This window comes from Lepidochelys kempii, chromosome 1 (genome assembly GCF_965140265.1).
Source record: "Lepidochelys kempii isolate rLepKem1 chromosome 1, rLepKem1.hap2, whole genome shotgun sequence".
Lineage (NCBI taxonomy): Eukaryota > Metazoa > Chordata > Testudines > Cheloniidae > Lepidochelys > Lepidochelys kempii.
Window position 1 is genome coordinate 271,663,470 of NC_133256.1, and position 22,089 is coordinate 271,685,558.

The 22,089-nt window shown below is 43.0% G+C and overlaps 2 protein-coding genes across 8 annotated transcripts in view; both read left to right on the forward strand.

The window, feature by feature from the left end:
• The window catches only part of POC1B (POC1 centriolar protein B), a 107,173-nt gene that overhangs the window by 59,984 nt on the left and 25,100 nt on the right, over positions 1 to 22,089 (forward strand). The gene's annotated exons all lie outside the window — the stretch shown is intronic.
• Positions 1,870 to 3,912, forward strand: LOC140905045 (uncharacterized). The gene is made up of 2 exons (XM_073327579.1): positions 1,870 to 2,732; positions 3,320 to 3,912. The coding sequence occupies exons 1-2, from the start codon at positions 2,156 to 2,158 to the stop codon at positions 3,859 to 3,861; spliced, it is 1,119 nt and encodes a 372-aa protein (XP_073183680.1). The 5' UTR covers positions 1,870 to 2,155; the 3' UTR covers positions 3,862 to 3,912.

Below are 22,089 nucleotides of genomic sequence, written 5' to 3' on the forward strand. Positions count from 1 at the left end.
CCATGCCCCGACAGGAGCGCTGGGGAGGGGTGGGGCAAGCCCCCGGCCCTTGACCCCATTTATCCAACAGGAACACCGGGGAGGGGCAGGTGAGACTGCAGGCAGAAGGGGTGGGGACGGGCTCCCACTTGCTCTGGCCCAGGGCCCCACAAAATCTGCCTCTAGTTATACCCTTTCCCCAATCCTGTGTCTGTCTTGTCTATTTAGATTGTAAGCTCTTTAAGATAGGGTTGGCAATGGGGCCTCATTCTTGGCTGGCCCTTAGGCAATACTATAATAAACATGGTTAGTAATGAAATTCTTAATATTTTGTTTCATGTTGTAAAACTAACTGGTTATTTTCTAGTAGTTGTGTAGGTGAGTTAGAGCTGGCAAAAAAAATTTATAAATGTTTTTTTAATGTGGCAGCAAAACACAGTGTTAAGTGAAATGGTTAAAGAAAGTTTATCAAGTCAGCCTATTCTTTTTTGTAGTTCCTTTAGTAAATCAGCACATTTCTGGGAACTGGAGGTGTAAAAGTTCCAGGTATTATTTCTGTCCCATAACTTCCTGAGATACTGTACTTGTAAGCTGTCATAGGAATGTTTTCCCTGGGCTGGGAATCTAAGCTGTTTATCCAAGTTCTCACAGCTGATTCTGAGACACGTAGAAAATGTCCGACATCTATCAACCCACACATCCAATAACAACTGGTTCCTTCCTCTTCCTGTGGAAGAGTAACATCCTCTGAGAAGAACTGTACCCTGAGGAATGCAAAAACCAGCAGCTAGTCTTTCACACAGGAAATAACTACTAAAGCACTTCCAGAAAAGCGTTTCTTTCACTTGGACTGTCAGCTTGTAATGATCTTTCTGCTGACCTAGAATATGATTTATTACTGGTCTGAATGCCATTTGTGAGTCTTAGTTCAATGGAAAATAATGAAGCTTGTGTTCACCAGTTCCATAAATCTTTAAAACCCCTCTTGTTTTGGATATAGTGGCACAAGTGAATGTAGTTGAATATTTTATTATTCAGTTAATTTAACTGAATTTAAAAATGATGAAAATGTTTGGTGGTGGTTGTGTTTATAGAGTGTGTAATTTGTGTTTTCCCCTTCCCTTAAAAGTTAATGGGTTATATTTTTTTGTCTGAAGTTGTATGCTAAGGCTTTGGCACAAACTGACACAAAACTAGGGAACAAGACATTGAGGCTGGAACAGTGCCCTTGACTTACCCTGTTATTCCTAACCATTGCGTGAGTCTGAGGTTGGTACAGGATGCTGACAACCATGTGTGCTGCAAAATTTGAATGAAATGCTTGTTTAACAAAACAAAAAATAAAAATATTTAAGATTCAAAATGAGTAATAAAGCACTTTAAAATAAAGTGTATTTCTCTTTGCAACTGATTTAAAAGCTGTTCCTCCTTTGCTTATCTGACAACTCTCAAGTCAAGGCCGTAGAATTCTGTTTATCCTATTACTGACTACACTGCTAACATCTCGTTCAGTCAAGGAATGCAGCCACCTGCTCCACTTTAAATGATGGAAGTGACTTATGTCCATGTCAGCTCCATTACAGTGGCTCTCCCTGCTGCTGTCATGTTACTCCCTATGTGGTCAATAACTAGCAATAAGCAGCATTGGAGTGCCTATTGTGTTTCTAGGCATGAGGAAAAAATACTAATTAATAGTTAAGAGCAGAAGGGACCACTGTGATTTTCCAGGCTGACCACCTGCATATCTCAGGCCAGGGAATTTCACCTAGTAATTTCTGCATGAAGCTAACATCTGCTTGAGCTAGAGCATATGTTTTTAAGCCCTGGTCTACACTAGGACTTTAGGTCGAATTTAGCAACGTTAAATCGATTTAAACCTGCACCTGTCCACACAGTGAAGCCCTTTATTTCGACTTAAAGGGCTCTTAAAATCGATTTCCTTACTCCACCCCTGACAAGTGGATTAGCGCTTAAATCGACGTTCCCAGCTCGAATTTGGGGTACTGTGGACACAATTCGATGGTATTGGCCTCCGGGAGCTATCCCAGAGTGCTCCATTCTGACCGCTCTGGACAGCACTCTCAACTCAGATGCACTGGCCAGGTAGACAGGAAAAGAACCGCAAACTTTTGAATCTCATTTCCTGTTTGGCCAGCGTGGCAAGCTGCAGGTGACCATGCAGAGCTCATCAGCACAGGTGACCATGATGGAGTCCCAGAATCGCAAAAGAGCTCCAGCATGGACCGAACGGGAGGTACGGGATCTGATCGCTGTTTGGGGAGAGGAATCCGTGCTATCAGAACTCCGTTCCAGTTTTCGAAATGCCAAAACCTTTGTGAAAATCTCCCAGGGCATGAAGGACAGAGGCCATAACAGGGACCCGAAGCAGTGCCGCGTGAAACTGAAGGAACTGAGGCAAGCCTACCAGAAAACCAGAGAGGCGAACAGCTGCTCTGGGTCAGAGCCCCAAACATGCCGCTTCTATGGTGAGCTGCATGCCATTTTAGGGGGTTCAGCCACCACTACCCCAGCCGTGTTGTTTGACTCCTTCGATGGAGGCAATACGGAAGCAGGTTTTGGGGACGAAGAAGATGAGGAGGAGGAGGAGGTTGTAGATAGCTCACAGCAAGCAAGCGGAGAAACCGGTTTTCCCGACAGCCAGGAACTGTTTCTCACCCTAGACCTGGAGCCAGTACCCCCCGAACCCACCCAAGGCTGCCTCCTGGACCCAGCAGGCGGAGAAGGGACCTCTGGTGAGTGTACCTTTTAAAATGCTATACATGGTTTAAAAGCAAGCATGTGAAAGAATTACTTTGCCCTGGCATTTGCGGTTCTCCTAGTTGTAGTCCTAAAGCCTTTGCAAAAGGTTTCTGGGGAGGGCAGCCTTATTTCGTCCTTCATGGTAGGACACTTTACCACTCCAGGCCAGTAACACGTACTCGGGAATCACTGTAGAACAAAGCACTGCAGTGTATGTTTGCTGGCATTCAACCAAAATCCGTTCTTTATCTCTCTGTGTTATCCTCAGGAGAGTGAGATATAATTCATGGTCACCTGGTTGAAATAGGGTGCTTTTCTTCAGGGACACTCAGAGGAGCCCATTCCTGCTGTGCTGTTTGCCTGTGGCTGAACAGAAATGTTCGCCGCTGTTAGCCACAGGGAGGGGGGAAGGTTGAGGGGGTAGTCACGCGGTGGGAGGAGGCAAAATGCGACCTTGTAACGAAAGCACATGTGCTATGTATGTAATGTTAACAGCAAGGTTTACCCTGAAAGAGTGTAGCGACTGTTTTATAAAATGTGTCTTTTTAAATACCGCTGTCCCTTTTTTTTTCTCCACCAGCTGCATGTGTTTCAATGATCACAGGATCTTCTCCTTCCCAGAGGCTAGTGAAGCTTAGAAAGAAAAAAAAACGCACTCGCGATGAAATGTTCTCCGAGCTCATGCTGTCCTCCCACACTGACAGAGCACAGACGAATGCGTGGAGGCAAATAATGTCAGAGTGCAGGAAAGCACAAAATGACCGGGAGGAGAGGTGGCGGGCTGAAGAGAGTAAGTGGCGGGCTGAAGAGAGTAAGTGGCGGGCTGAAGACAGGGCTGAAGCTCAAATGTGGCGGCAGCGTGATGAGAGGAGGCAGGATTCAATGCTGAGGCTGCTGCAGGACCAAACCAGAATGCTCCAGTGTATGGTTGAGCTGCAGCAAAGGCAGCTGGAGCACAGACTGCCACTGCTGCCCCTCTGTAACCAACCGCCCTCCTCCCCAAGTTCCATAGCCTCCACACCCAGACGCCCAAGAACGCGGTGGGGGGGCCTCCGGCCAACCAGCCACTCCCCCACAGAGGATTGCCCAAAAAAAAGAAGGCTGTCATTCAATAAATTTTAAAGTTGTAAACTTTTAAAGTGCTGTGCTTAAAGTGCTGTGTGGCATTTTCCTTCCCTCCTCCACCACCCCTCCTGGGATACCTTGGTAGTCATCTCCCTATTTGTGTGATGAATGAATAACGAATGTATGACTGTGAAGCAGCAATGACTTTATTGCCTCTGCAAGCGGTGATTAAAGGGAGGAGGGGAGGGTGGTTAGCTTACAGGGAAGTAGAGTGAACCAAGGGGCGGGGGGTTTCATCAAGGAGAAACAAACAGAACTTTCACAGCGTAGCCTGGCCAGTCATGAAACTGGTTTTCAAAGCTTCTCTGATGCGTACCGCGCCCTCCTGTGCTCTTCTAACCGCCCTGGTGTCTGGCTGCGCGTAACCAGCAGCCAGGCGATTTGCCTCAGCCTCCCACCCCGCCATAAACGTCTCCCCCTTACTCTCACAGATATTGTGGAGCACACAGCAAGCAGTAATAACAGTGGTAATATTGGTTTCGCTGAGGTCTAAGCGAGTCAGTAAACTGCGCCAGCGCGCCTTTAAACGTCCAAATGCACATTCTACCACCATTCTGCACTTGCTCAGCCTGTAGTTGAACAGCTCCTGACTACTGTCCAGGCTGCCTGTGTACGGCTTCATGAGCCATGGCATTAAGGGGTAGGCTGGGTCCCCAAGGATACATATAGGCATTTCAACATCCCCAACAGTTATTTTCTGGTCTGGGAATAAAGTCCCTTCCTGCAGCTTGTGAAACAGACCAGAGTTCCTGAAGATGCGAGCGTCATGCACCTTTCCCGGCCGTACCACGTTGATGTTGGTGAAACGTCCCTTGTGATCCACCAGAGCTTGCAGCACTATCGAAAAGTACCCCTTGCGGTTTATGTACTCGGCGGCTTGGTGCTCCGGTGCCAAGATAGGGATATGGGTTCCGTCTATAGCCCCACCACAGTTAGGGAATCCCATTGCAGCAAAGCCATCCACTATGACCTGCACATTTCCCAGGGTCACTACCCTTGATATCAGCAGATCTTTGATTGCGTGGGCTACTTGCATCACAGCAGCCCCCACAGTAGATTTGCCCACTCCAAATTGATTCCCAACTGACCGGTAGCTGTCTGGCGTTGCAAGCTTCCACAGGGCTATCGCCACTCGCTTCTCAACTGTGAGGGCTGCTCTCATCCTGGTATTCATGCGCTTCAGGGCAGGGGAAAGCAAGTCACAAAGTTCCATGAAAGTGCCCTTACGCATGCGAAAGTTTCGCAGCCACTGGGAATCGTCCCAGACCCGCAACACTATGCGGTCCCACCAGTCTGTGCTTGTTTCCCGAGCCCAGAATCGGCGTTCCACAGCATGAACCTGCCCCATTAGCACCATGATGCATGCATTGGCAGGGCCCATGCTTTCAGAGAAATCTGTGTCCATGTCCTGATCACTCACGGGACCGCGCTGACGTCGCCTCCTCGCCCGGCATCGCGTTGCCATGTTCTGGTGCTGCATATACTGCTGGATAATGCGTGTGGTAGTTGATGTGCTCCTAATTGCCAAAATGAGCTCAGCGGCCTCCATGCTCGCCTTGGTATGGCGTCCGCACAGAAAAAAGGCGCGGAACGATTGTCTGCCGTTGCTCTGACGGACGGAGGGGCGACTGACGACACGGCTTACAGGGTTGGCTTCAGGGAGCTAAAATCAACAAAGGGTGTGCCTGTACATCAAGGAGTATTTCAGGCAGGACTGCACGGAGGGTTCCAATAAGAAATGGTGCACCAAAGTTATCGTTGTTATTGGAACAAGGAGGTTAGCCTGGCCTCTGATTGATACATGGCTAGATTTACCTCGCTGCGCCTTCTCTGTGAGTGACTGCAGTGTGATCTAGACAGGGGAGGAGGAAAATGAGTACAAAACAAATCTGGTCTATTTCTTGTTCTGACCCACTCCATCTATCCTTTACATCTTTGGCTGGCAGCAGACGGTGCAGAAGGACTGCATGCCATCCACATCTCATGGCTGCTTGGCAGAAGATGGTACAGTACGACTGCTAGCCATCTTCATCTCTTGCCTGCCTGGCATAAGATGGTACAATACGACTACTAGCAATCCTCATCTCTTGCCTGCCTGGCAGAAGATGGTACAGTACAACTGCTAGCAGTCCGTATCGCCTGCCCGCTCACCATAAGACGGTTCAATAGGACTGCAGGACTAAAGAGAATGACCTGGTCAAGTCACTCCATATTTAGTCCCTGCGCCCATGTCTGCCCAGGCGCTCCCAGCCGACGTGGCCAGGAGCACCTCGGACACGACGAGGACGACTACCAGTCGTATTGCACCGTCTGCTGCCAGAAGGCAATGGGTTGCTGCTACTGTGCAGCAAAGCCGTACCGCGTCTGCCAGCACCCAGGAGACATAGGGTGACGGTTACCTGAGCTGGCTCCATGCTTGCTGTGGTATGGTGTCTGCACAGGTAACTCATGAAAAAAGGCGCGAAACGATTGTCTGCCCTTGCTTTCACGGAGGGAGGGAGGGAGGGAACGGGGGCCTGACGACACGTACCCAGAACCACCCGCGACAATGTTTTAGCCCCATCAGAGTGCTCCATTGTGAGTGCTCTGGACAGCACTCTCAGATGCCCGATTGTTTGCCATTGCTCTGACGCTGGGAGGGGCGCTTACAGGGTTGGCTTCAGGGAGCTAAAATCAACAAAGGGGGTGGCTTTACATCAAGGAGTATTTCAGGCAGGACTGCACGGAGGGTTCCAATAAGAAATGGTGCACCTAAGTTATCGTTGTTATTGGAACAAGGAGGTTAGCCTGGCCTCTGATTGATACATGGCTAGATTTACCTCGCTGCACCTTCTCTGTAAGTGACTGCAGTGTGATCTAGAAGAATGAGTCCCCTAGACAGGGGAGGGGGGGAAGCAAATCTGGTCTATTTCTTGTTTTGATCCACTCCATCTATCTTTTACATCTTTGGCTGGCAGCAGACGGTGCAGAAGGACTGCATGCCATCCACATCTCATGGCTGCTCGGCAGAAGATGGTACAGTACGACTGCTAGCAGTCCGTATCGCCTGCCCGCTCACCATAAGACGGTTCAATAGGACTGACTGCAGGACTAAAGAGAATGACCTGCTCAAGTCACTCCAAATTTAGTCCCTGCGCCCATGTCTGCCCAGGCGCTCCTGATCGACCTCACAGAGGCGACCAGGAGCACCTCAGACATGACGATGACGGCTACCAGTCGTACTGTACCGTCTGCTGCCACAAGGCAAGGGGTTGCTGCTACTGTGTAGCAATGCCGTACCGCGTCTGCCAGCATCCAGGAGACATAGGGTGACGGTTACCTGAGCGGGCTCCATGCTTGCCGTGGTATGGCGTCTGCACAGGTAACTCAGGAAAAAAGGCGCGAAATGATTGTCTGCCCTTGCTTTCACGGGGGGAGGGAGGGTGGGAACGGGGGCCTGACGATATGTACCCAGAACCACCCGCGACAATGTTTTAGCCCCATCAGGCATTGGGATATCAACCCAGAATTCCAATGGGCAGCGGAGACTGCGGGAACTGTGGGATAGCTACCCACAGTGCAACGCTCCGGAAGTCGACGCTTGCCTCGGTACTGTGGAAGCGCTCCGCCGAGTTAATGCACTTAATGCACTTAGAGCATTTTCTGTGGGGACACACACACTCGAATATATAAAACCGATTTCAAAAAAACCGACTTCTATAAATTCGACCTAATTTCGTAGTGTAGACATACCCTAAGAAAGATCTCCAATCTTGACTTAGATTTCAAGTGATGGAGAATCCCTTGTTATGCTTTTATCTGTTACTATCAGAAAACGTCTCCTGTTTTAGGTGTTTATGAATCCAGACCACATGAGCTCTTTTAACCTTCTCTTCAATAAACTAAACAGTGTTTTAAGACTCTCAGGGTATGTCTACACTATGAAATTAGGTCGAATTTATAGAAGTCAGTTTTTTAGAAATGGGTTTTATATATTCGAGTGTGTGTGTCCCCACAGAAAATGCTCTAAGTGCATTAACTCGGCAGAGTGTTTCCACAGTACCAAGGCTAGAGTCGACTTCCGGAGTGTTGCACTGTGGGTAGCTATCCCACAGTTCCTGCAGTCTCCGCTGCCCATTGGAATTCTGGGTTGAGATCCCAATGCCTTATGGAGCTAAAACATTGTCGCGGGTGGTTCTGGGTACATATCGTCAGGCCCCCGTTCCCTCCCTCCCTCCGTGAAAGCAAGGGCAGACAATCTTTTTGCGCCTTTTTTCCTGAGTTACCTGTGCTGACGCCATACCATCGCAAGCATGGAGACTGCTCAGCTCACTGTCACCGTATGTCTCCTGGGTGCTGGCAGACGCGGTACTGCATTGCTACACAGCAGCAGCAACGCATTGCCTTGTGGCAACAGACGGTGCAATAGGACTGGTAGGCATCATCGTCATGTCCGAGGTGCTCCTGGTCGCCTGTGTGAGGTCGATCAGGAGTGCCTGGGCAGACATGGGCGCAGGGACTAAATTTGGAGTGACTTGATCAAGTCATTTTCTTTAGTCCTGCAGTCAGTCCTATTGAACCATCTTATGGTGAGCAGGCAGGTAATACGGATTGCTAGCAGTCCTATTGCATCATCTTCTGCCGGGCAGGCAAGAGATGAGGATGGCTAGCAGTCCTATTGTAACATCTTCTGCCGAGCAGCCATGAGATGTGGATGGCATGCAGTCCTTCTGCACCGTCTGCTGCCTGCCAAAGATGTAAAAGATAAATGGAGTGTATCAAAACAAGAAATAGACCAGATTTGTTTTGTACTCATTTGCACACACACCCCTCCCCCCGTCTAAGGGACTCATTCCTCTAGGTCACACTGCAGTCACTCACAGAGAAGGTGCAGCGATGTATCTATCATCTAGCCATGTATCAATCAGAGGCCAGACTAACCTCCTTGTTCCAATAAGAACAATAACTTAGGTGCACCATTTCTTATTGGAACCCTCCATGAAGTCCTGCCTGAAATACTCCTTGATGTAAAGCCACCCCCTTTGTTGATTTTAGCTCCCTGTAAGCCAACCCTGTAAGCCGTGTCGTGTCGTCAGTCGCCTCTCCCTGCGTCAGAGCAACGGCAAACAATCGTGCATCTGAGTTGAGAGTGCTGTCCAGAGGAGTCACAATGGAGCACTCTGGGATAGCTCCCGGAAGCCAGTACCGTCGAATTGTGTCCACAGTACCCCAAATTCGACCCAGCAAGGCTGATTTAAGCGCTAATCCACTTGTCAGGGGTGGAGTAAGGAAATCGATTTTAAGAGCCCTTTAAGTCGAAATAAAGGGTTTCATCGTGTGGACAGGTGCAGATTTACATCGATTTAATGCTGCTAAATTCGACCTAAAGTCCTAGCGTAGACCAGCGCTCACTATAAGTTTTCCAGATCTTGAATCATTCTTGTAGCTCTCTTTCTGAACCTCTGTTGGTTTTTCCACATCCTTTTTGAAGTGTGGACACCAGAACTGGACAAAGTAATCAGACAGTGGTCTTACCAATGCAGTAATACATATGTAATACCAACTTCCTCCTCCTACTTGATATTCCCCTACTTATTATACAACCAATGATTACATTTGCACTCTCAGCTGTTATATCACACTGCAAACTCTTGTTCAGTTGGTTATATATCATAACACCTTAGTTATTTTTAGTGTCACTGCTTTCCAAGGTAGACCCACTCCCACATTCTGCCAGTTTGATCTAGGTTACTTGTTCCTAGACCATGTGTCCTTGTATTTGGCTATATTAAAATTCATGGTGTTTGAATGAGCCGTGGTTACCAAGTGACCCAGATTACTCTGTAGAGTTGACCTGTCTTTATTATTTACTATTCCACCAATCTTTGTGATCTGCAAACTTTTTCAAAAATTATTTTATGTTTTCTTCTCGATTATTGATAAAGATATTGACTACCAGTGGGTCAATAACAGATTCTATTGAAATTACTAGAAACACCACCATTTGTTGATGATTATCCATTTACTTTTGAAGATTCATCAACTAAACAATTTTTAACCTATTTAATGTCCTACACTGACTTTCTATAGTGCTAATTTTAATCAGAATATTGTGCAGTATGAAATCAAATGTATTACAGAAGTCTAAGTATATTTTGTCAACACGTTTCCTTTTTTTCAACCAAGATTACAGTCTAATCGAAAAAGGTTATTAAGTTTGTTTGACAAGATCTATTTTTCATTAAAGCTCCCTGATTGGCATTAATTATGCTACCATTCTTCACTGATTGCATTCCATACTAGCTGTTCACTGGTTTTTTTGCCTGACATCACTGTCAAGCTATCCTACCTAAAGTTTCACAGGTCATTCTGTTTGCCATTTATAAATATTGATGCACTAGCTTTGGAGAAATTCCAGAGGACTGGAAACAGTGTTCCAAGATATATTAAAAAATTAACAGTGGTTCACAGGTTCAATTTCTATTCAGATTTTGGGGTGCAAGTTATCTAGTTCCCCAGAATTAAAAATGTTTAAACACAGATGCTGTTTAATACACTTCTTAGTTATTGTTGGAATAGAAATTATTTCTTTACCACTGTAAGATATGAATATACATCCATCTTTCAAAATAAAGAACAAAAATACTTATTAAACACACACTTTTTGTGAATCATTATTAACAATCTTAACACTGCCATACTATAAATCTACTGCTTTGTTTTGTTTTTGTTCTTGGCGTATTTAAGAAAAATCCTTATTGTCCTTTGCCCTAATAGCCTTAGACCTGTTCCTTGATACCTTTAGCTTCCCATATCAAATGTCTACATTTTATAGCTTCTGATTTACAATGATTGGTGTCAACTCCCCTTTGTTTATATTTATAACATATTATTGCTTTACAATATCTATGAAGACACTAGACTCCCAGCCAGCAGTGTGGCACTTTGAGCTGTTGATCTGAGATTATAGTGCCAACTGCTGAGCACTGCAGGTTTTCTTTTTATTATCATTTTAACAATGCTTTTAAAAACATTGTATTCTGTAACATACTGTATGGGTTTATCTGATCCCATCTCCTGACCAGTAGAGAGTGTTTTATCTCCGGACTCTGATTGGAGAGGGTGTGTGTATCTCTCCATGCCCCCAAAGAGGGGAGGAGAAGCTTGGAATTACACTGTCCTTCATGACAGGAGTTAAGCAGCCAATTACCAAACCTGTGTGGGGTACTGTGAAAGCAGGAGGGAGAGCACCCGTCACCCTGCTACTCTGTTGTTAGATGCAGGCTTTGTGTTTTAGTGATATCAACAACTGTTGCAGGAGATGCAAAAACAAAAAGCAAACACCCACACCACTCTTGGGGCTTGTCTGCCCTGCAAAATTAACACAACTGTTACTCCTAACTTCTACACACAAAACCGCTTAATGCAGGACCTGTGGTGCTATTAATTTGATTTGGTCAGCCCAAAAGGGGGTATAGGCTAAAACTTAAGTGAGCACAACTTGTCAGCTACTAACACAAGCATTCTAATGTAGATGCAGGTTAGTGCCACTCACGTGCTGCAAGCCCTCTAATGCCATCCCACAATTTCCACAATGGGAGTGGGCAGGTGGAGACAAGGCATGAAGAAATCTTGTTTACAGTGCCCAAAAAGACAGACCAGTTTCCCCATAATCCACTGGGAAAGAATTCAAAAGCAGCTTAGCTTACTGCAGTGCTAAGAGCCAGAGGATCTGCACCACAAACAAGTGAATACCATCTCAATGTGGACACAATAATGTGAGTGTTGTTTCACAGTGTGGTTGCTCTCTCTTGAGGTAGACTAACTCAAGAGCAGTAGATAACTCAAGTTAATTCTTGAGTGAAGATTTACATTCAAGGTATGTCTACACTGTGTTAAAACATCCACAGCACTGAATCTCACAGCCTGGGCCAATTGACTTGATCTTGCAAGACTTGGGCTGCAGAGCTATGAAATTGTAGTGTAGGCATTCAAGCTTAGGCCTTAGAGTCTGTGCTCCAGCCCAGGCCCAAATGTCTGCAACTGCAATTTCATAGCCTCAGAGCCCAAGTCTTGCAAGCTTGAGACAGCTTATGGGAGCCAGCCGTGGCCGTGCTGCCAGTCTTCTAATGCACCGTAGATGCACCATAAAGGCCTGAACTTAGAAGGAAAAAAGCTGTCAATTTCCCTTCAATCTAAATAAAGATGTTAAAAGTAGTCTGTTCGTGTTCTGGGATCTCAAACAGAGGGGAGTTGCATTTGATGGTAATGGGGGTGAGATGGAAGTGCTTGCAGGGAGAATCAGAAATGAACTGGGTAGGGGAATGGGTAGGTTGAATGATTCAATGGCCATTGTAGTCTCCCCTGGATGTTTCTATTCTGGCATTTAGCTGTGATGATTGCATCCTTTGACTGGCCACCTTCAGGTGGCTGTGAAGGTGGAACAATGCTGACATTTACAGGGGTTATGGGATGGTGTTTTTGGTTATGAGGACTTTGGCTGCTCAGTTAACTTGGGAGTGGACCGGTGGAGATAAGGCATGAAGAAATCTTGTTTACAGTTTAAACCAGAACCTAGATGCTTATTTTCAGCTCCGGATATTTCACCGCTAGGTAAGTCTCAACTTATATCAGGCACCTACAGTTCTAAACTTTTAAATAAATCGTAATACATTTGCAATTACAGCAATTAAATAGGTAGTCAAATCTTGTATTTCAGTATGTAAACTGATTATCTATGGGGATCAGAAAGTAGTTCTCTCTCTCTGTACAAAATTAGAAAAGTACAATTTATAATTTTCACATTCTCTTGAAGAAACAGGTTTTGCCTGCTGTTAGAGGCTGAATATCAGGCTAGATGGGCTGATCCAGTATAGCAGGCTCTCTTCCCACATTGCTAAGTAAAAACAAAACATTTTTCATGATGTCACTGTAGCGTTTGGTGATTTTTTTTAAGTAAACATCTGATGCCATGCAATACGTGTATGATAATTAAAAATTGATAGCCTGATTAAATATTCAAATTGGTCCTGTTTGTAAATCTGGTCAGCATTCAACAAATGAAAAGTAGTAATAAATGGGGGGTAGTATAATGTTCCTGTTAATGCATGTCTTTCCTCTGCCACAGTTGATCTTAATGTTTCTCTTAGTTATTCCCCTAGTATGTGATGTATAATGTACTATTAATATAATTAATTTAGTAAAGCAATTAAATGGCATCTTTAATTGCTCCTTGACATATTGATCTCATATTGAGCTTTAAAATGTCTTTTAAATATAATTGAGCCCCTAATCCTGCATTCTAATCAGCACAGGTAGACCCTTGTGCCTGTGTAGAGACCGTTCATATTTATGGTACTGCCACATGGGTGGGCCCTTATGCTTGCACAAACAAATGGCAGGATCTAGACCAATGTTTGTACCAACAATATCTTGTGTGTAAACAAGCTGTGCATTTAATCTGATCTCTGTAGATGGTCTCTGCGTATGTCTCATTGCTTTAAAAGGGGTTAGTGCATTTTACTTTGTCTAATGTAGGGAAGCATGTAGATTGGATATAGCATTATAGTCTGCACCTGCCTTAAAAAATAGTTAAAATCAGCAGCCCAGACTTAAAATTCTTGTGTCTTTCATGCTGCAGCTGCTGCTTTTTGCATTAATTCAAAAACAATGCACTCCAAGGTTAATGTGCTTTTCTTGTGAATAATATCCTTGCACTTACATAGTTTGTAAGTTCATAGTTCATCAGAGGCTCTTGTACTGATAAAAAGGTGGGTGAGCATTATCCTATTTTACAGATGCTTTATCCTACAACTCATTGAAATCTGTGGCAAAATTCCCATTAGAAATAGAATCCAAGTTTCAGGACTCCATTTATCCTGTTCTAACCATGAGAGCACAATTTTCTAGACCAAATCTCCAGTTGTTTATTATTGTATAGCAATACAAGAAACTCATATTGTGGGTACCTCATATTTGAGTTTTGTACATACTTCGACTTTCTATCCTAGTCTTGGTATGTACCTGTATTTGTGTTTCAGGTGCTAATGTAACTTAATCATATTAAAAGGAAGTTCATTTAAACTGGAAAAAATGATTTATGTTAGATCTGAAATTTTGTGTCAGGGCTTGGACATGGCATTTTTAGAGGGATACACCAATTTGTGCAGATCTAGCTAATAAAAATGGACACCGAGTAATATAAGTCTTGACAGTTCCTATCTGGAGGTCACTGATGTGAATATAACATTGCATGCCACTGTATTGTGGAGCAACAGAAGAGTGAACAAGGTTTAAGCAATGTTTGTGAATATAGTAGTGGATAAACTTCACTTTGTTTTTTATTTTGAGCACAAAGGGAATGCTAATCTCTACCAATACTGTATTTTTCTGTGTAGTTGTGTGTTTACCTAAACCCTAACCTCCAAATGTTGTTAATTGTCCAGTGATATATTTATTATTTTTAAATCTGCTATTTGGTGATGCTGCCATTTTGTGTAAAAGATCTGCAGCAATGTTTGGGGAGTGAATTTGCCTGGGTAAGTAGTATGAATAAAACACATCCATAATATTGCATTCGATATAGTATCTTAGTACTCAATGTTCCTATTTTCTTTATACTTTTATACACACACACTCTGCACAGTACATAGTGTTATGCCATTTACATTATGGGGTAATAAGGTTTAAATTTTTCACTTAACTACAATATTGCCACACAGTTAAAATTATGCACACCATTAAATTGATATGCTACATTTACATGCATTCAATGATGTGGAATGTACACTGAATATATAGTGTATTTCTAAATACTAATAAATCCACAGTGAACCTGTTCTTTACTCTTTTTTTTTTTAAGTTGTGGCACTAAATTACCACATAATTACCATGTTGGTGAATGATAGAATGGGAGTGTCTGTGCTGGTTATAATAACTTTTTTTATAAATCTGCAGCATCCCTGCTATGCCTATTTGTAGCATCCCATTTGTATCTATTATGTGGAATATTACCACATACGGGAATGGAAACTCCACTCGTTTCAACACGTGAACTTTCCTTTTTATGCTTACATTGCAGTTGAAGCCTATGTTTCAATTCACTAAAATTGTGGCGTTCTGGGGATCTGCTAGGACCACTATCCTGTTCTATCAACTGAATTCTTGCCTTTCTGCAGCTATATGACAGCATGGCTCCTGCAGGAGCCCTGGGGCAGGACTTCCTCTAACTTTGTCGCCATGTTGCAGAGAGAAGGGGAACCTTGTGCATGATTTTTTCCCTTTGGGTTTGGAGGGAGGAGATCACACTGCAGCCAGTCCGACCATCTCACAACATCAGTGGCAGGTTTGAATCCCTCTGGAGTTTCCATACTTGGCTTCTACAAGATCTCAGAAAAGGGGCACCATTTAATGGACCCATTTCTTTCCTAACCCATCCCACCCGTTTCCTTGGCCCACGTCTGCATATTTTGGTTTTCCTCCAGTACCACTTATGGAGAAAAGCACAAAGCCTTAAACATTTTAGCAGTATGCATTTGTACTTATTTTGAGGGTAGTTCTCCAGTATTATTCTTTAGTTTAACAGAACTAATTAAGGTTACGTTCACTAAATAGCTGTGACCATTGTGTCTTTTACTTAGACCATAATCCCTATTAACTAACTTTTTTCCCTCTTAGGCCAAAAACATGCACACTCTGACTTCTTTTTAATTCACAAAATTGAAAAGAATTATTCTCAATTTACCAAGAAAAATATGTGAATGTCAGATGTTGGCAGTTAGAAAATAAACCAGCCCACTCAGTGATACGTTTTCCTACATAGAAAGGTGTGGGGTACAAGCAGCATTTTATAATTACTTCTAGATGGGCAATAAAATTCCATATTTTTATAGTTGCTTATATGATTATATGTGCAAGATAATTTGAATATTAAAACTAACTTGAATATTAAAAGTAACAGATGGTTTCTAACGCTTAGTCTCTAATATTATTTCCCTAATGTTGTCACATCAGCGAGGCAGAAACTTCCTAACCATACCAATAGTGGCATTAGTTAGTATGTAAATTTGATCTTCAAACTCCAGTAGCCAACAAGTTCCCTGAACAATTGCTCACATTTGTTGTCTTGTCACAGTTGTGATTTGAATTGCATCTTGGTGCTCTTTCATGGGCTGCTGGAACCTTGACCCTTCTCCTGGTACCTAGGTATCTGTTTCAATTTGGGGTTTTGTTTTTTCTTGAAGTTGCAACAATAGCAGCCCAAAAAGCTCTAGTCAGCTATAAAACATAGTTCTTTACAGCAACCTTGAAAAATTACATCCAAAGTATTACCAGTGAATTCTCTGGTCTTAGTGCAACCAAACAGAACTTGTCTCTCTATACCTACCAAGCTTGTGTACCACCATGTTTAACACTTTAATTGTTGCTGGACAATGTACATGTTTTGATTGAACTTCTAATAGAATACTAATGACAATAAATGAGATGTCAAAAATATACCAGGTATGTCAGACCACCTTACAGAAACGTTTCTTGAACATTTAGGATGAGATTCTCCAAAACTTTCAGCAATGGCTTAACTCTTCTTCCACTGGCTACAGTAGAAGCAAGGTTAGGCCATTGCTGAGCACTTCTGAAAATCCCATCCTTGTGTTCTACTAGGCTGCATCGAGTATTACATTTATCCATACAAATTAGAGAACATGTCCCAAATGGTCTATGCATTACTAAAACTCCCCAATGAAATGGATTAACATGACCTTTTTCTTCTTACTCCAATTATTGAATAAAAAATTAAGAAAAATAGCATATACATATAGTTTTTCAAAATAAATTTTCATACATGTTTTCACTTCAAATGTTTTCTCGGACAAGTATTGTTAGAGCACTTTTTAACCTTTTGAAACCTTACTTCATCTGCCATTTTAAATGTAATGTAATGTTTATTAATAAAACTTGAGTCAGGTCACTGAAGTGCTGTCACCATTACATAGTACTATTTCTCATTTTCCTGGCTTGCAGTCAGGGGTTTAGATGGCAAGCTGTGAAATACTATTTTTCTGGCACTAGCATCTGGCTCTTTGGCTGACTCCTCAATCAGTTGTGCTGGCAGCATTGGAGTTGTCTCTGGGTCTCTTATGTGGCTGTGTTGCAGATGGGTTTCTTGTGCTTCTAACTCCATGACATGTTCTTAAAAATGATTTGACTTGGAGGGATTTGCTTTTCTCAACAAAAGTCGAGCTACATATCTGATGGTGTTGTAGATAGCTTCCTGTTGTTAAATTCTCCCTCCCCCATCTTAAGGGGAGAGTAAACGCGAAACTGATAGCTCTTTTACAATCTCAGATCTGCCAGTGAAGCATGTATGGGGGGCGGGGGAAATCTCTCTCTCAATGGAAAGTTAGGAACTGGGATGCCAGGTTCCCTCCTGACAGCAGCTAAAAATGAATTCTAGAAACATAATATCAGTGAATTTATTTTTATATATAGTTATCTGTTGTATGGCATGGAACCAGAGTATCTGAACACCTCACAAACATTCATTAATTTATCCTCACAAAACTCTTGTGTTGGGAGAGAATTATCTTTGTTATACACATGAGGAACTAATTTACTAGTGACTCTTGTTTGCTGCCTGCTCATGCAGGGATCCAAGGAGCCATCTTATTCCCCCTGCACTTGCTACCCATATCACAAGTAGCAGCATTCTTCCTCCTATACTGAAGAATGAGCAGGCATAGGTGAACCTTAGCTCCCTGCCTTCCTTCCACGCCCATGTACTGGCCAATGCAGTGTAAATTGTGACTCCAAGTCACTCCTGGTCTGCTCCTGAGCTAGTGCAACTATGCCCTACCCCTTACTCAGGGCAGACTGTAAAACTACAGTCTAGCATAGTGCAATTGTAGATAGTCACATTCACATGGGAAGTGTCTAGTATATCAGGAAGAGAACAGTTCTGAATCCCAGTCCAGTGCCTTACCCAAAATACCATTTTGTGTGTGTGTGTGTGTGCATGGGCACACGCACATCTACATGATCAGAAACACCAAATCTACAGAAGCCACATTGTAGGAAGTCTTCCTAAATGTAGTTGTGGCTCTAATTGGGCTTTGTGTTCTAGAAGAGGTTGTTGTTTGGGGTTTTTTTTGTAAGAGAAAATAGTTAAATTAATAGGAATCTGAAAAGTGCGGTTTGTTTTAGAGACCTTCTGATGGAGGCAACTGTGTGCCCTCATTCAGTACCCAGCTACTAAATATGGGAAGATTCTGTCTAAACCCCTCCAAGAGGGCGCTGCCAGACATAGCAGCTTCTCTGTGCCAAAGGGATTGGGATAGAAGACACCATTACCCATTTTCAGTGCTGTGTAAGCACCTGAAGAAGTCTGGTGATTTAGCTTCATCTAGCCATAAGAAATCTGGGGTTTTCACTTCGTGCAGCCACAGTCTCTTCTCCTTCAAGGGCTAGATCCTTGTCAGACTTCCATAAGGAGAAATCAATTCCAAGGTTGGCATCCTTGGTGAGGTGATCCTCTTTACTGCATTCTGCCGTAAACCGTACCAAGTTGTCAATTCTGCCAAGTCAAGGGATACCATCAAAAACAACTCAATTTCCTGCTTTGTCTATGGCATTGAGTTCTGTTCCCCCTGCTGTTTTATCAGTACCACCTACGGCCAAGGTGTATGTGGTGGCATGGGATCTGTTATGTTTGTTAGTACCGGATTTGCTACTCGTGCAGGATGACTCTGTCACAGTTTCAAGATAACAGCACCTATATTCCTCCTCCATAATCCACCAAGGACACCTATATAAAGGTTTCCGGCTCCCAGCTGTTACCTCTTGGGCAAAGACCCGTATCTCTCTTCCTCCTGACCAGAGATTTCTAAGTTGTACAGCTCCCAGGATTTACACTGTGATATCTCCAGCCAGCCAGACTGCCTAAAAGGCCACTGTTTGTGCTTTGCTTTCTCCTTGAAGGCTAGAAACAGTGTAATTGAAAGTTATCACACAGCTCTTTCTAAGCAAGCGTATTTATTAAGGTGAAAGCATTACAGTAAAAGCATACTAAAAACAATAAAAAACATACACATGAGCTAAAAGGCTTACCAGAGGTCACCCCAACTGCAACCTCAGGCCCTAGTAGGTGTCAGTTCTTCAAAATCCACAACTGAGTTTTTCCCATGGTTGCAAGTTCACAACTGTCTCAGATTCAGAACCAGAATTCAGATTGGGCAGTTCAGCTGTTTCTTCATACAGCTCGGGCCTTTGATTTTGTCTCAGGGATCACATAATCAGCAGACAATGACCCACTCCTCAGGACATAGCTTTGGAAGGCTGGTGTTTAGCGTAGCCAGAGCTGGGGGATTTGCATTAACCTCTCCCCAGGTATTCCCCAGGGAATCCACTTCACATAATTATCCCAAAAATCCCTTCTTTTCTGACACATTTTCCATTAGTCCTCTGAACTCCCAGGCCTCAGATCACTTTTCTCCTCTAAAGAGGTTACATACAATCCTAGTCCACAATAATACATAAATTTTGCATTTATTACAATGGATCCCAAAGATACATAAACTTAATTCCATAATGTTTTTCAATGATATTGTAGGAAATTGGCCCTTCTGGAAGTTATGGGGAGTTCCCCCAGATTTGAGGTCCTCTTCTTGTTGGCACTGGACAACGAGATTGTCCTGCAAGTGCCATCCAAAGTCCTGCCATCCTCGATACTTATGTGACACTAGACCACCTTCTAGGTGCTGTTTCCCAACTGGAACTATCCTTGATACCAATGATGGGCCAGCTTTACCAACAAGATGCTATTCTCCAGCTTGGTACTACCTGTCAGCTACATGAGGGTTTATCTACAGCTATTCTTCTTCCTTCCTCAGAGGTTCTTACACTAACAAACCAGCCTGATACACTAATATACTCCATGATGAGTCTACTGTCTTTGAGTCATCATCTCCTGTCACCGATGACTACAACATTTACCAGGAGCCTTTGAAGAGGATTGGGGAATTCTCTGGGGATTCAGGGTGTGTTGGTTCAAAACGACCACCATTCATGCCCCTGCTAGTGTGGCTTTGGGGCTCACCAAAATCCTTTGACAGACTCTCTCTTCTTTAGCACACATGGCCAAAAGAACAGAGAAGAGGTATCAAGCTCCATCACAGGGGCATGAATATTTTGACTTGCATGTTATCCTAGTGTCTTTAGTGGTGACAGCTATAAACAAAAAAATTGAGGCAAAGCTAGATAAAATTGATTCCCAAGGACAAAGAGGCTAAAAAATTTGATTTGTTTGGGTGAAAGCCAGTTTACAATTTAGAATGGCAAACCACCACCAAGTTTGTTCTTGGACAAAATGGATGAGGCGTAGCTATGACCTAGCAAACAGGGCATTAGCTCACTCCACAAGGACTTAGGCGGCTTCAGTACCTTTCTTAACTTATATTCCCATTTCTGACATTTGCATTGTTGCCCCTTGGTCTTTGGTTTGTACATTTACCACTCATTATACCATCTCCCAGGCCTCCAAAGACCATGCTAATTTGGGAGAATAGTGTTGCAGTCCTTGTTTAGATAGACTCTGATACCTTCCTCCATCAGGTTTCAGAGTAACAGCCGTGTTAGTCTGTATTCGCAAAAAGAAAAGGAGTACTTGTGGCAGCTTAGAGACTAACCAATTTATTTGAGCATAAGCTTTTGTGAGCTACAGCTCACTTCATCGGATGCTGTAGCTCATGAAAGCTTATGCTCAAATAAATTGGTTAGTCTCTAAGGTGCCACAAGTACTCCTTTTCTTTTTGCTTCCTCCATCAGGAACTGCTTGTGATTCACTCAAGTGGAATGGACATGTGTAATGACTTAAGGAAGGCAGAATAGTTATAAACCTGTTCCATAACTGCTGTTCTTCCAGACGTGTTGCACACATCCATTCTACAACCCCCCTCCTTCTCCTCTTCGTCTGAGTTATCACACATATGGTCTTCCAATTTGCGAAGAAAGTGAGAGTGGTTGGGGCAGCCTGTCCTTTATGCTCCTAGCAGACAGCACAAGCACATGGAGGGTGCATGCTCTTCCGCAAAGGGTACTGCTATGGGAAAAGTGCTCCAGTTCCAGTGCACTGGCATGCAGTCCATTCAAGTGGACTGGCCATGTACAACACATCTCGAAGAACAGTTACAGAAGAGGTTTGAAACCGTTTTTTCTTTTCTTAGCCCAAATGTGAACTTGCTTATAGAGCCTGATAAAATTCTCATAAGCCATCAGTCATAATGTTTTCTAAGCAAGTAAAAAAGGGAGTTTTTTCTCACTTATTTTTTCTCACACACTTTTTGTACTCTGACAAATGACAAAAGGCTTCTTTTTGGAATGTCAGTCTTTCTATGGACTTCAGCCTCAGTGATGAGTCATACTTTTTTCTGACAATCAATGCTTTGTTGTTCTGTGTCATTGCAGCTGCTATGGCACTATGAGTATGTGTGTGTATGTATATAGATAGATATATAGATAGATATTTGATAAGCAACACAAGTAGTGCTGCCTGTACTTAAAGTTATAAAACCCTGTTAAGGTTCTTATTGACCCTGTTTTTTATTTGCATATTACTAGAGGTGAATGAAGTTTTTCCACCAAAACTTTTTTTGATGAAAAATGCATATTTGGTGACACTGAAACAAGTAGCAAATTCCTGTTGATTTTACTAAATTATTTTGGCTAGAAGAAAAACCAACCTTAAATCTGAAAAAACTGAAGTGTTTTGTTTTGACATTTTTGAAATGAAATGTTTTGATTTTTGATTCAAACAACTTCATTTCAAAATTTTCTCTTTAATTTTATTTTAAAAATGATCAAACAAAAAATGCTTGAAATCAAAACAAAACATTTTGTTGCAGGTGGAAGAAAATGTTTTGACCAGAAATTAATTGACTCTTTAATTTGCCCACAGAAAATGGAAAAATTTCATTTTTGGTTCAACCGAAAGCTATCCTTTATTTTATTTTATAGCCAGTATATACAAAAATCAATTATTCACCCAGCTGTACTTATAATTTTGCCAAACTTAAACCATTTTAAACTAGAGGCAGAGTGTTGTTTTTTGTTTTTTATGGTTCAGCTTAAACAGCTCTGCCATTTCTGAGAATACAATTAGGGGAAAATGTGTTTTGCCCAGGTTTTAAAAAATGCTGAGAGCCGTTTCACTGAGAAACTCTAATACCTCTATCCTTGAAATTTAGCCTGGTGTCA